This window comes from Ctenocephalides felis, unplaced genomic scaffold (genome assembly GCF_003426905.1).
Source record: "Ctenocephalides felis isolate EL2017-DRISC unplaced genomic scaffold, ASM342690v1 CF-g0.4_SCAFFOLD_00845, whole genome shotgun sequence".
NCBI classification, from domain to species: domain Eukaryota; kingdom Metazoa; phylum Arthropoda; class Insecta; order Siphonaptera; family Pulicidae; genus Ctenocephalides; species Ctenocephalides felis.
Genome location: NW_020536999.1, coordinates 54,118,459 through 54,132,462, shown reverse-complemented (window position 1 = coordinate 54,132,462; position 14,004 = coordinate 54,118,459). Strand labels below are relative to the sequence as shown.

Below are 14,004 nucleotides of genomic sequence, written 5' to 3'. Positions count from 1 at the left end.
TATCTGGATGGATGCCTGTTAAGAAATATTTTGTTTGATAAACATATTTATCACTATCTCAAAAATTATTACATTATTACAATTATATATATATATACGAGGTCTGTTCAAAAAGTACCCGTAATTTTCGTTTTTTCAAAAAAATATTTATTTATTCGTCTACATTAATGTGGTCCCCTTCAAAGTAGTCCCCCCCAGATATAATACACTTATGCCAGCGTTTTTTCCAATTTTCGAAGCACCCTTGATATTCACTTTTTGATATGTCCTTGAGCACTCTCAGCGATTCGGCCTTTATTTCTTCAATCGAGGAAAACCGCCGTCCTTTCATGGGTCTCTTCAACTTTGGGAATAGGAAAAAGTCACACGGAGCCATATCTGGTGAATTTTTGCACTTTGCAACACTTTATTTCATTTTTTACGCAAAATTTAATACAAATTCTTTGACTTTTCAATTCTTCCATTGTAAAAATCGCCGAGCTCAGAAAAACACGTCGAACCTTAGCGACTACCACAGACAAAGTAAACAGTGAATATAGCTGAAAATTTCATCATACTTTAGGGGCATGTATACCAACACAATAAAAAAAAAATTTTGACAATCAGACACTCCAGACCCGCGAAATTTAATTATTAGTAATTCCGGGTACTTTTTGAACAGACCTCGTATATATACGAATATATATATATATATATATATATATATATATATATATATATATATTTATATATCAAGCCGCACTCTGGCAACCTGACAACATGAGCCCATTTCGGGCATTGCAATGTAAAATGGCAATGAAAAATCTCTCACACTATTCTTCCCTGAAATGAGATGGAGTTTAACTCAGCTCACAGGCCTGCCCTAAGCTCCACCCATTATATACGAGTATATATATATATATATATATATATATATATATATATATATATATATATATTGATTGTTTCTTTTCCGAACAGTAAATCCAATAATAAAAAACAATTTGTTTTTTGAAGATGTTTAATACGACGTTTCGGAATTAGGTACGTTCCATCATCAGGTTTATTCTGTCAAATACAATGTTTTTTAAAATACTGATTAACATTAATTAACAATGGTCAATACAGATTAATTAGAAAAAAATTTTGTTATAAAGGAATGGATTATGTACCGGATAGATAGTAATAAGACTTAACTAAAAAAGGTTTTATATAAAATTGAGAAGCAAAAATTATTTACCTGTAATAATTTATATATCCATATCACTAATATTTTTTTGTTAAAAACAAACAAATTTTGTTTTTAACAAAAAAATATTAGTGATATGGATATATAAATTATTACAGGTAAATAATTTTTGCTTCTCAATTTTATATAAAACCTTTTTTAGTTAAGTCTTATTACTATCTATCCGGTACATAATCCATTCTTTTATAACAAAATTTTTTTCTAATTAATCTGTATTGACCATTGTTAATTAATGTTAATCAGTATTTTAAAAAACATTGTATTTGACAGAATAAACCTGATGATGGAACGTACCTAGTTCCGAAACGTCGTATTAAACATCTTCAAAAAACAAATTGTTTTTTATTATTGGATTTACTGTTCGGAAAAGAAACAATCAATATATTGGAAAAATCCAGGACTTATCTATTGAATATATATATATATACACACACATACATATGATATTAAAACACTTCATTAAAGAATGAAAGATATTTATATATAATCTCCATTTTTCAATATTTTGTATCAAAAATAATTTCAACCCAGAATATATAATGATGATTAATAAAATTAATTTAATTTATTCTTGAATTTGGTGATAAAACTTCATTATATCATGTGCATGTAACGGTTCAGCATGTTGATCCGCAGTCTCATCATCTAAGCACTAAAATGTAAAAAAAATGTAGTATGTAAGGTACATCTATTTAAGTTTCAAACCATTTAAACATAAAACACATAAAATACCTGAATTGATGAATCAAATAACCAGATAGCACGCTTTTCAAAACAATCACAAATATTAGAATAAAGATCAAGTGGTTCCGTAAAAGTAGATTCTCTGGGTGTGGGCCTATGATAGTATATTTTCCTATTCGATTTTGACCAAGCAATATCCCACCCATCTAAAAAAAAAAAAATGCAGTTTGAAATGATGATGTTGATAAAATAAAAAAAAAACATTATTGTTCTACTTACTGCCAATTGGATTAAGGAATATTAACCCTCGAGGTACATAAAAATATGATGAATCAACCTCTTGATCATTTGGCGATGGAAGGGGGACTGCCATCGCAGGACTGCCACCCTTCATGTACTTTATTTGTAATTTTCCTAATTCAGTACGAAAGTTTTCCAGTCTTAATAATTTTTTAACCCTTACAGATTTACGATTTGATATCATTATTGCCTTGGTAAAAAGCTCACACTTTTCAATCCTGTTAATGACAGTAAAGTAAATAACATAAGTTGTTCAAAATATTTTAAATACTAAATTTAATGTATTTAAAAAATATATGAAATTTTATAATGAAAATAAATTATTGTTCCGATGTAAAGCAGGTGTTAAAACAATTTGAACTATCATTTGCTATAAATTTACAATTTAAAAAAAGTTTCAAATAACTACTGTTGATAATTATATAATACATACCTCTGCATTAAATTTAGTTCATAGACAGGTTCTTTGCCAAGAAATAAAGCATCTATAATATGTAACACAGTCACAAATGTTTGGGATTTGAATTCACCATGATACTCGACTGTTAGTTCACCATAAATCAAGGTGCCTGCTGGCAGTTTTATTTCAGTGGAAGAAAGAATTTGAGACCAACTATTATTAACATACTGAAATATTCTAGTACCTCCCGTACCTAAATACCAATAATATTGCAATTGTTATTGTTATTGTAATTGCAATTGTAATGCTTTGATTTAATAAAAAATCACACAATCTTGCATAAAAATTAACTGTACGATATGCTACATAAATTAAATTATATAGTTAAATTAAATTACATATTCACAAACAAAAAAACACAAAAGTAATAGCTTAACATCATTATGTAACTCAATAAACAAAGCCATATATAATCAAGTGAAGATATATATAAAATACTAATTAAAGTTTTTTTACCTAAGAAAAAAGTAGGTGGAACGAGTTCAGCAACTTTTCCTCTACTTAAAAACATAAAATATTTTTCAGTAGGAAGTTTACCAACGAATTTCTCAACATCTTCAATGGTATTGATCATATTGCCAGTGTTTCTAAGTAAATTACGCTTTACAATTGCAGGCATTTTTTCTTGTAATTCACTCAGAGCAGCATTTGAACATTGATTTCCATTTCTACTGCGCATTCTGTTTTCTACCTAAAGAATACAAGATAACAATACATATCAAATTTATATGAAATATTTAATGATAAAAAGTAAAATAGTGTTAATTTACATTCCATGCTTGCAAACATTTGTTGCGCATTTCTGTCTGACGGCTTTCTCTCAATGTGAGATCTTTACAGTATGCAACTATCTTCGACAAACCAACTATCTGTTTTTGACCAAGTCTGAAATTTATAACTGATATTACATAATAGCAAAAAAAAATATATATTTTTAATTATTTTTCACGATGGTGCTCTAAAATCAAAATATTTTAAAATGATCTTAATAATCAATTTTAATATTGAATTTTGCTGCATAAAAATGCTAGATATGTTTGAGTTGCATATTAAAATTATCATAAGAATCTCTTAGAGACTTAGGTCTAATATTTATTATAATTTGTTTCATTTAAATTTCAAATGAGATAATCATTTAAATATAACAATTCTATCATCATTATTTGATAATCATCGAAAATAACACTCAATTTACTTCAGGAGTGAATTGAAACATAGCTTGATTATATATAAGTATAATTAATTATAACATAAATTGATATTTAACAAAATTCTAAAAGAATTACTTGTTATTGCTATCTATAAAATAGTTCATAAACTTTTGATCCTCTTGCATAATTTCCATTGGTACGATTTCATTAATATCCATAGAATGGTTCTTAGGATAATTAAATAATTTTTTATTAATTTTAAATAGATATTTTGCAATACCATCCACATTCTTGCGTCGCCATTTACAAAGCAAATACCGCTCAGAATTTGCAGGTCTACTAGTATTTGGTTTCATTATACAAACTGTGAAATTAAAGATTTCATGTGTTAATTATTATTGCTTTATTATTATATTTCTAAAACACTAGAAGCGGACTTACTTTCTTCAAAAGCATGATACATTAAGAACATCAACCCCATACTAAATCGAGTGACAAGATCAAAAAGTTTCACAACAAAATGGCCTTCTTCTCTTACAATGTACAAAGCTACTATACATTGACAGAGATATAATTGTTTTGATAGAATTTCTTGTATATTTTCTTGACCTTCCACAGAAAATCCCTAAAAAATTAGTTAACCATCTTAAGAGGAAGGAAGAACAACATTTGTATAGTCTGAATTAATTATAGTTCGGTTTAACACTTCAACAAAATTATTATTCCATATTTCAATATAATTATAAAATATAAATCATCACTTAAAGTTCTGTAATAGCATAATAAAAACAATAAATAACAAATTTACTAGAAAATAATTTGAATCTGAAAGTTGCTTACGTTTATAAAAATATTTAATGATTAAATCAAACAAATCTCACCCCATCTGCCATCATAAAATGTACCCCATATCCATCAGTTCGTTCAAGAACATAATTTTGAAATGAATCAATATTGTGTGGTTTGAATACATCTCCATCACCATCAACTCCATAATATGTATCAAATGTTTCAGGAGATCCAGCTAAAAAATCACTCAATTTGAAGTCGTTTGAACCCTTCAATGTAAAGCCAAAACCTGAAGAGAAAAAATGAAGAATATTGTAAAATTTTTTTATGAATCTATTAGACCAATTCAATAAATTATAAAATTAGAATACCTTTTGCATACCATTTCTTTCGCCACAAAACATATTCCGAAAAACCCCCAGGTCCAGCGCAAACATCGGCAAAATATAACAGTTCATTTTCCTGAAATATTTTTGAGAGATCTTAAAAATAAATAATATATTAAAAAACATTAATAAGTTATATTAACCTAAATATCCAAATTATGAATATAAGATCCAAATCCATATATATAAGATACCAGTTAGTAAAATAAATACTTTTGTATAATACCACTTTTTTTAAGGCAAAAATATCATTTCATTTCTAGAAAATTAAATTTGCTCAGAAATTAAGTACCTTTACAGCAGGTTCATTATGACGGTTTTTTGGACTCGTAAACATAAAATCATTCCTGGCATCCATGTTTGCCATTTTAACTGCTGCACGATTAAGAAAAAACGCTCCTCGTATAGTTTCAAAAGGATTCGAATTCATGCGAGCTCTTCTCATATCTTCAGCTTTTATGTTATCAAAAATAGTCTGTTTGAATAAAATAAAATGAATAAGTCAGAACATTTACAAATACTAAAAAAATGTTTAGCTAAATTTCTTAATAATGTATGAATTATAATATTATTAGATAAACCTTAGACTTTAGAATATTTCTCCATATTTTTCTGTCTATAAAATCTGTCTCGTCATCAATTGTATTTTTTCTGGGACCTTCAACATACCATTTTTTGATTTCGTCGTATTCCAGATCATGATTTGGGCATCGTAACCATATTATTTCTTCATGCACCTATGAATTAAAAAATTAATGAAGTTGCTACATGATCTAAATAAAAGGCGAGCAACCTTTTTAACTCACGGGTCAATTTAAATTTTAAGTTTTATGGCGCCGCACGTAATTTTATACTAGATGACGCGTAATTTAATTTATACTAGCCACAAGAAATATTTCAAGAGAATTTTTAGTATTACAAATAACTAACCAATACTGAATGTTAATATATCTGATATATAAATGAAAGGGGCAGCTAACACAAATTCCATTGATATTTTATCCATTGCAACCCTAAAATACTAATATTCATTTTGGAATTATACTGTGACATGCATATCGAATCAAAAGAGATTCCAATACCTCTGAATACATTTCTACATTTTTTGCTAGAATTGCTCCTTGTGTAAGACACTCGAAAACTATGTACTTCTTGTGCATATCGGGAAATATCTGTACAATAGGATAAGCCTACAAATCAGTAATTATGCGAGAATCGATCGATGATTTCATGCATTTAATTTTATCGGGAATAACCATTTCGTCGCCAATATCGAAGAATTATTTTGTGTTGCAGCGGATAGAACGGATATATTTAAGATTTTCTATAAACTCGGAAAAATCTTGATTAAAATTCAATGAAAGACTTTCATAAAAAAGACCGATCATATCATTTGAAAAAACGATCAGTTATAAATTAGATTCTAAATTGACTTTACAAATAATAGTATCAAGATATTTAAAATTATATGTGTTAAAGTACTATCCATATAATATATAGCATTTTCTGTTTATAAGGACAATTATTACTCAATATAAATACAATTTTCACCTCTATTATTTCATCCTCAGCATTAAATGGAATTGCTTCATCAATTCCTACTGGCTCTGGATGTTCCAAACCTAGACCTCGCCTTCCCCGCTGTGATGATGCTTCAACAGGTTCTACTATACCTTGAGCTCTTGCCCCAAGACCTTTACCTTCTTCATAACCCATTTTTGCCTAAATGTATTTTGAGGATCAATAACAAACTACAAGCAAATTGCTAAATATGTATCATTCTTATTCACCATATACTTCTGACTGAAATTTGAATAAGCAGTTCCTGCTTTTGGAATAATTCTTGTTCCATCATGTTTTTCTTCCTTGTTTCTCGACTGCAATGAGAAAAAAAATCCATTTAAATCAATATTTAATTTCATATATACGTGACCACAATAAGCAAAATAAAGATGCTGTGATATGTCCTTCTTGCCAAGATTTACAACAAAATACCTGATGGGTGGAAGTGTGAATATTTATGACAATTATGTATAAATTACATAAAATATAAAAATTGAATTTTAATAAATCTCTATTCTTTTATATATATATATATATATATATATATATATATATGTAATATTTTTGCAGCCCAATCGTCGAATTAAAAAAAAGATTAAATAACAAAATTATTTATTCCATTAAATGTTTCGACACTTGATGTGTGTCATCATTCAGTAATCAAACCATGAAATATACGCGTAATCATAAAATTACACGTGCGTGACTACACTTGCGTTGTAACCTTGATCAGTGTCCACAATGCACCATATCAATAACATTGAATATAGGAGGGCAATATGTGTTCCTTCTATTTCTCGTTTGTTAATATAATAGTATTTTATTATTTTACACAAATTTAGTGTTCAATCAATTTTACATCATAATTAATGTTTCCTGTTTTTCCTGGTTTGGTATGTATAATTTCCTCCTTTTATATATTTATATTTATCATCATCTGTGTATTTATGTTAAATGTTTTTTTAGATTACTGAATGATGACACACATCAAGTGTCGAAACGTTTAATGGAATAAATAATTTTATTTAATCTTTTTTTTTTAATTCGACGATTGGGCTGCAAAAATATTATAAATATGTATTAACGTCGACAAAACTATCATATATATATATATATATATATATATATATATATATATATCAAACTCGATTAAGCGGTCTAATTGTTGTCGATAGGCATTTGGATAATCGAAAATACGGATAACCGAATGTATAAAGAATAATGTAAAGGAATTATTGTTATGTGATTTGTTGTTTAAAATAACAAATATGTACATAAATATAAACAAAAATCAATGTTTATTAAAACCAAGAACAGTGCATATTTATGACAATTATGTATAAATGATATAAAATATAAATATTGAATTTTAATAAATCTTTATTCTTTTCTGGTCTATATATATATACATACATATATATATATATATATATATATATATTTATATATATATATATATATATATATATATATTGTAATATAGTAGCATATTAAGTAGTATATATATATATATATAATTTAGTAGTTAATTTTGATGTTGAGATATATGAGCAAGTTCTTTAAGGGCAATACATCAATCAAAGAAGAAATAAAGATTTATAAAATAATCTTTTTTTCTAAATGTTTCGACATACAATTTGATGTCATCATCAGTGGATCTATAAGGTAAAAAATTGAAAAAAAAAATATATAAACTAGGTATCTATAGGAATTATAATAGTTTTTATTTTCTTTTTATAGCTTCTGTACAAAATTATAACTCCTATAGTTTAATTTTTTAATAGTTTTTATCTTCTATTTATAGCTTTTATACAAAATTATAATTCCTATAGTTACCTAGTTTATATATTTTTTTCAATTTTTTACCTTATAGATCCACTGATGACGACATCAAATTGTATATCAAAAGGTTTGGAATTAAATATTATTTTATACATTTTTGTTTTTTCTTTATTCCCATTAAAGAACATTGTAATATGTAAAAATACATTGATAAATTTATCTCACATACTATTGATGAATGATTGAAGTTCGAATAAGCAATTCCTGAGTTATTTTTTGCAAGCTTTTGTTTTGTAGGAGAACTCTCACTCTCTGATTCAGAAGAAGAACTGCTCGAACTATCAGAACAGCTAAATTGCGACGATTGTGAAGATAATTGGGCATCATTTGAATGTTTTCTTTTTCTGTTGGGTGTGATGCCTGATAAAAAAAAGGATAATTGACTGTATGATTTGTAATCTTAATATTATAATGAATATCATAACAAATACACAAAATGAAAAATAATACACAACTCACCAAAACCCGAATAATTATTTCGCTCAGGCGAAGAACTTTCCTCATCTGAGGTGGCTGTATTGAGAATACATAATTTTTTTACAAGATTTTACATACATATATAGAAAATAAGTCAAGTGATTTTTTATTAAATAGTAAACAATTTGTTTTTATTTATTGGCTATGATATTTGATCATGTTTTTTATATAAAGTTGAACAGTCGATAAATTAAGAACAAATAAAATCTTATTAGAAACAAACTTTGAAATATATGTTTATAGAGAATCACTTTAATGAAAATCCAATAGCATAATAAAAGGGTTTAAGGCAAGCATGAAATATATCATCACAACTTTGGAATTGACAAATCCAAATGCTCAATAAAATAAAATATATAAATTCAATTTACAATATGAATCTATCTCAAAAAGCTAAAAGGAATTTAATTTTGCAGTAGCTAATATGTGATTACAAACTACTTGAGTAAGTTATTAAATAATTTTATTAGTAATTGTATATATGAGTAATATATACCATTATATATTATATATTGGTATATATTAATGTATTATTATTGGTATATATTATTAATTATTTATATCATTTCTTTTAGGAAAAATATAGATCGAAGCATCCATGAATATTTTTTTTATTAAAATCATAAATTTTATATTCAAAATCGACATCACTAATTTTAGAATAAATTAAATAATCATATAAAATGAGGAAAATACGTATGAAAAATATTACCAGTCGAATGACCCGACATTTCCCTTTATTTAAAATTAAACAAACTATTAGGATAATACTTTTTTTGTGACATCACGAAATTATCAAGCTTTTAGGTTAAGAGTTTGTTATCGTATTCTATCTGTCATGACGTCATCTACCAAGCTATAATCTGAACATAGATAAAGAAAATAGTTACATAGATCATAGACAATATAAATATAAACTTAAAACCCATCGTTAAGCGCGCATTATGAATTAAGACTTATTAAATGTGCAAATTAAATACTAATATTCAATATTTATACGAATTGTATGAGTTTTTGAGTATGTAAATATACATTAAAATAGTATACGATTAAATTTATATGGCATATCAATTCAAATTTATATTCATATCAGCACTGCATGTTATGAAAATAGCATATAATGAGTTTTTCTTTTATGGGATTCATCAATATTAAAAGTTTATGGTCTTACAATAGTTTATTCTTAAAATAAATTCTTCATTACGTTTCCATTCATTCATTCTTTGTACATTTTTCTCTCAAAAGTAATAATAAAATTAAAATGTCTGTAAACATTGCAGCAATACTTTTCTCAATCTAGATCTTAAATTTTGTGACCCATCTTGGCATAATATATGTGTAGATTTCTCATCCAGTTGAATCAGCATATCGGCACTTGGAAGATGGATAATACATCGATTACTATCAGAACCCTGCTCAACTTTTGCATCAGTGATTCCTTCCTGCGCAAGTCGTTGCAGTAAGTCCTCCACATCTAACTTTCCCCATTCATATTTTATATCATTCATCATCAAGTTTTGCATTGGACTTTTCTTTTCCAGTTGACTTGAACATTCTTTTAATGACTAAAAATATTATTACAAAATTACAGATTCGAGGTTGATGGCCAATTAACAAATAATAAAATACAATAATTTCTTAACAGAAGGTAATTAGCTTTTCAATTTCTATTTATTTGCTATTATATGTATGAATGCGAAATAAGTAAAGTCATTACCATCATTTCATGAATATTATCCTTGACTTGTAGGTAAGCTGTGAGAGTAGAGGCTGATAATTTAGACTTTATTTCAACTGGATTAATAGATTTAGCAGCATCAACGCTAAGAAAAGCTCGGCCTTTCTTTCTTTTCAAAGGTAGTTTTAAAACTTCACCTCTTTTGAAGCAAAGTGTTGGCCGATCCTGTCATTCAATATATGTAAAGTAAAAGAGTAAAATTAAATAATAGTACATATTGATATAACTTACTGGTGACTGCTCTATAATAAGGTCAAGTCTATGTGGAGCAGATGCTGGTGGCATTGTGTAGTGGTCTGGAACAGCCAAAGCACCAGGTCGTAAATCACGTATTAATTTGTTAGCTTGCTGGTAATTGAGAGCAGTATCTATAGGGCAATGAACAGCTTTCATAGCCAAAGGCTGAAATGGTGCCAATGCTTCTATATAAGGAAAATCAGGCTCTGAAAAAAAAAACAAAATAAAATTTGTGAAGAAAGCAAAAATAAAGTGAAAATTGGTTACCTGTAAATATCACAGTGTGTAAAGGGTTTGATCCCCATAGCTCAATAAAATGCACAGAATCCCCAAAACGTAAACTAGGATGTCCACAGAAAACAACACATGGCTGAAATTAAATTTAATTAAATTTAATAAATATCTATTACAAGAAAGTTTTGAAATTGATTGTAACTTTCTGTTTAGCAAACATGCAAAAGTAAATTTATTGAAAATACCTGTCTAAATTCTTGACTAAACCCATCTCCATAAATATTCTTAAAATGTTTTAATCTAGAATTGCGTATTAAAGAAGCATGAGGAAAAGGTTCATCAGGTGTATAAACTTTATTTTGTTTTGATGATGATAACCATTCTGCCAATATGTTAGAATACGCTAATGAACTATCAGCCACTGGTGATAAGAAAAATAATGGAATATGGGTAAACCCTGAATTATCCAGATGTGATGACAAACATTCAAATAAGTCATATACTACTCCAGATGGATAACATGGAATCAAGACATTGCCACCATTTCGCAGTGTCATAGCTGAAATATAAAAGATATATTAATTTCTTTATAATTACTACAATATATCCATAAAAAAAAACTTAGTTTCAAAATTGTATGAATACCTACCAACCGTCAAACATAATTCACCAAGCATAGAGTCAGGATTAGCAGTCGGAGTTTGTGTTAAACCCGAAAGTATGAGTAAGTCGGCATATTTTAATGCAAATTGATTAATAGGTCTAGGATGAGTTGTGAGGGTAGAGGATCCACTAACATATGCTATTTTTTCATGTCCAGAACTCAGCACCCAATTACTTGATCCAAGACAATATCCAGAACTTACCGCCATGACTTGTATAGCACCAAAAACATCCTAAACCAAAAAATAAATAATTATAATTATAATCAACATATAATCCTTGAATAATTCTAGTTGAATTATGTTCTACCAATTTTTCATCGTATCCTACAACATGCACTCGAGCAAGACTTGCAGAAATGGCTTCGGCATCACAAAAATGTTTCCAAGAGCGAGGTTTCATTACATCACAAAGTGGAGGTGGTAACATATGAACAACATCTTTCCAATGTGTAGATAATGTTGAAACTGGTGTACGATCTAAATATTCTAGCATTTCTTCCATAAAGAATCTAATTCAACAATAAAATAATACAAAAATGAAGTAAAGGTTAATATAAGTGCTGTATGCATCTGTATTTTTTTACTTGTTCTTATATACATACCTTCCAATTTGCAATGTGGGCTCAGTAGCGTATACAGCACCTTGGAATCCTGTATTTTCTGTTATGAAAGGAAGAGCCAGCATACATAGATAGTTTGAAATAAGAATGATATCAATTTGTGAAAAATCAATAATCTTATTTAATGGAGGGCAAAATTCTGGAGAAGAATCAACAAACACACGTCCATAACATTCTCGTAACTCCTAAAATCATGTTACATTTTAAAAACAAATATGGCATAAATAAATAACAAAGGCTATTTATTTTTAAATAAAACTAAAAGCATAAAATTATTTTAAAAATATATCTAACTAATGAAAGAAAACTGTTGTACATCATCATCATGAAATAATAGTTTCGTACCCCTTCTAAAGCAGGTACCGTACTGTCTCTGGGAGTCCATACTGGTAAATTAGCAAGTCTTGAACTCTGAATTAATGGTAGGGGTAAAAAATTCAAAGCTGTATGGGTTGATAGCCCACAGTCGAGCATTATCATCATTCCTCGAAAGCTGATCACATAGCAAGGCTTAGCTGCATCACCACTTAAGCAGTACTAAGGTTGTACAATTATATAATTTATTAAACATTTGGTATTATATTTACAAATTGATCATAACTATCAGTGTTACTTACCAGTTTCATGTTTCAGTTTATTGCCTTTATAATTTTTTGCAAAAAATAAAATATAAGTCAGCTTAAATAATATAATTTACATGAATTTTGTTCTACATTTTCTCTGCTTCTACTGGCCTATTAATTTGATGAAATTTTTTGTATTTTCGAATCAAATCAATCAAACTAACCTAAAACTTAAACTACGAAAACTGACATTTCTTAATCAAAAACCACAATGAAACATGCTGTGTTTGCAACGAGTTTATTCATCACATTCTATATTAATAGAAATTTTATATACATGTGTTTTTAGTTCAATAAGCCTGTAATGTTTTGAAAACCTTATATTTTCAAGAAGCGTTGTAACAAACTGTTAATAAAAGACAAAATGGTCGAAGAAGTGTTGAATACCAGCAAAGCAAAGGTTTAATGATATCAATAAATTAGATTTGTTCTAAACTACTTCACATTTAATCTAATATGCAACTGCATGTTACTTCTTTTTAAATTGCCTTCTTCTTTATAGGTAAAAACTGCTAGACCAAAGCCTGTCTATTTATGGACGGCTGTAGATGTTGTTAAATGGTTGAAAAGGCATTGTCAAGATTATTATAATGAGCATGTACAAAAATTTAAAGATGTATGTTCAAAACTAATGATTGTCATAACTATATTGCTGGTTCAAGCTTTATTCTATTTGATTACAGCACGAAATTACAGGCCAATCTTTAGTGCGATTAAATGAGAACACTTTACTTCGAATGGGTATTTTAAATAATGAACATAGAGAAGGCATACTGAGGGAAATTATTAAATTACAGCTAAAACGTGATATTATGGAAATTCGAGATTTGGAAAGAAATTACAATATGAATGACTATTATTGATGTTTATCAAAATTTAATTGTATATTAATCTGCATATTTTATTGTAGTGCATGTGTATTGTTAAACTTTAAAATTATCTTTGTATAATTAATAATTGCATCATAAAAATTTATTTAGTAAAATTGAATTGAACTTAGATGTATT

General features: G+C 27.6%; 3 protein-coding genes across 4 annotated transcripts; 1 reads left to right on the top strand and 2 right to left on the bottom strand.

Moving 5' to 3' along the window:
* Positions 1-1,793: 1,793 nt before the first annotated feature.
* On the bottom strand, positions 1,794-9,703 carry LOC113385635 (cap-specific mRNA (nucleoside-2'-O-)-methyltransferase 1). Its single transcript, XM_026623485.1, has 17 exons — positions 9,593-9,703; positions 8,863-8,916; positions 8,573-8,763; positions 6,789-6,875; positions 6,550-6,720; positions 5,580-5,735; positions 5,291-5,473; positions 4,984-5,074; positions 4,705-4,901; positions 4,265-4,448; positions 3,959-4,187; positions 3,443-3,557; positions 3,129-3,363; positions 2,646-2,865; positions 2,192-2,430; positions 1,961-2,118; positions 1,794-1,880 (listed from the first exon to the last, which is right to left on the bottom strand). Exons 1-17 carry the CDS (start codon positions 9,609-9,611, stop codon positions 1,794-1,796), a joined length of 2,616 nt encoding a protein of 871 aa, XP_026479270.1. The 5' UTR covers positions 9,612-9,703.
* Positions 9,704-10,048: 345 nt separating this feature from the next.
* On the bottom strand, positions 10,049-13,326 carry LOC113373482 (integrator complex subunit 9). 2 transcript variants are annotated; one of them, XM_026613779.1, is made up of 11 exons: positions 13,188-13,326; positions 12,992-13,108; positions 12,720-12,911; positions 12,357-12,559; positions 12,062-12,263; positions 11,739-11,985; positions 11,335-11,648; positions 11,123-11,225; positions 10,850-11,061; positions 10,598-10,783; positions 10,137-10,445 (listed from the first exon to the last, which is right to left on the bottom strand). In XM_026613779.1, the coding sequence occupies exons 2-11, from the start codon at positions 12,998-13,000 to the stop codon at positions 10,137-10,139; spliced, it is 1,977 nt and encodes a 658-aa protein (XP_026469564.1). In that variant the 5' UTR covers positions 13,001-13,108; positions 13,188-13,326. The 2 variants fall into 2 exon arrangements, with proteins under 2 accessions (XP_026469571.1, XP_026469564.1); XM_026613786.1 differs by lacking the exon at positions 13,188-13,326 and having other exon boundaries at positions 10,049-10,445; positions 12,992-13,148.
* On the top strand, positions 13,237-13,875 carry LOC113373500 (protein aveugle). Its single transcript, XM_026613797.1, has 3 exons — positions 13,237-13,397; positions 13,500-13,613; positions 13,681-13,875. Exons 1-3 carry the CDS (start codon positions 13,362-13,364, stop codon positions 13,858-13,860), a joined length of 330 nt encoding a protein of 109 aa, XP_026469582.1. The 5' UTR covers positions 13,237-13,361; the 3' UTR covers positions 13,861-13,875.
* Positions 13,876-14,004: the final 129 nt, after the last annotated feature.

Bases quoted from the DNA above. Each gene is read 5' to 3' on its own strand.
- LOC113373500 (XM_026613797.1), top strand. From the start codon at position 13,362: ATGGTCGAAGAAGTGTTGAATACCAGCAAAGCAAAG. The intron at 13,398-13,499 runs GTTTAATGATAT...TCTTCTTTATAG, and splicing joins TGAATACCAGCAAAGCAAAG to GTAAAAACTGCTAGACCAAA. The intron at 13,614-13,680 runs GTATGTTCAAAA...ATTTGATTACAG, and splicing joins ATGTACAAAAATTTAAAGAT to CACGAAATTACAGGCCAATC.
- LOC113373482 (XM_026613779.1), bottom strand. The intron at 12,264-12,356 runs GTATGTATATAA...TTGTTGAATTAG, and splicing joins CCCACATTGCAAATTGGAAG to ATTCTTTATGGAAGAAATGC. The intron at 10,784-10,849 runs GTAAGTTATATC...ATTGAATGACAG, and splicing joins TTATTATAGAGCAGTCACCA to GATCGGCCAACACTTTGCTT.
- LOC113385635 (XM_026623485.1), bottom strand. The intron at 5,474-5,579 runs GTTTATCTAATA...TTATTCAAACAG, and splicing joins GAAATATTCTAAAGTCTAAG to ACTATTTTTGATAACATAAA. The intron at 4,449-4,704 runs GTGAGATTTGTT...CTAATTTTTTAG, and splicing joins ATTTTATGATGGCAGATGGG to GGATTTTCTGTGGAAGGTCA.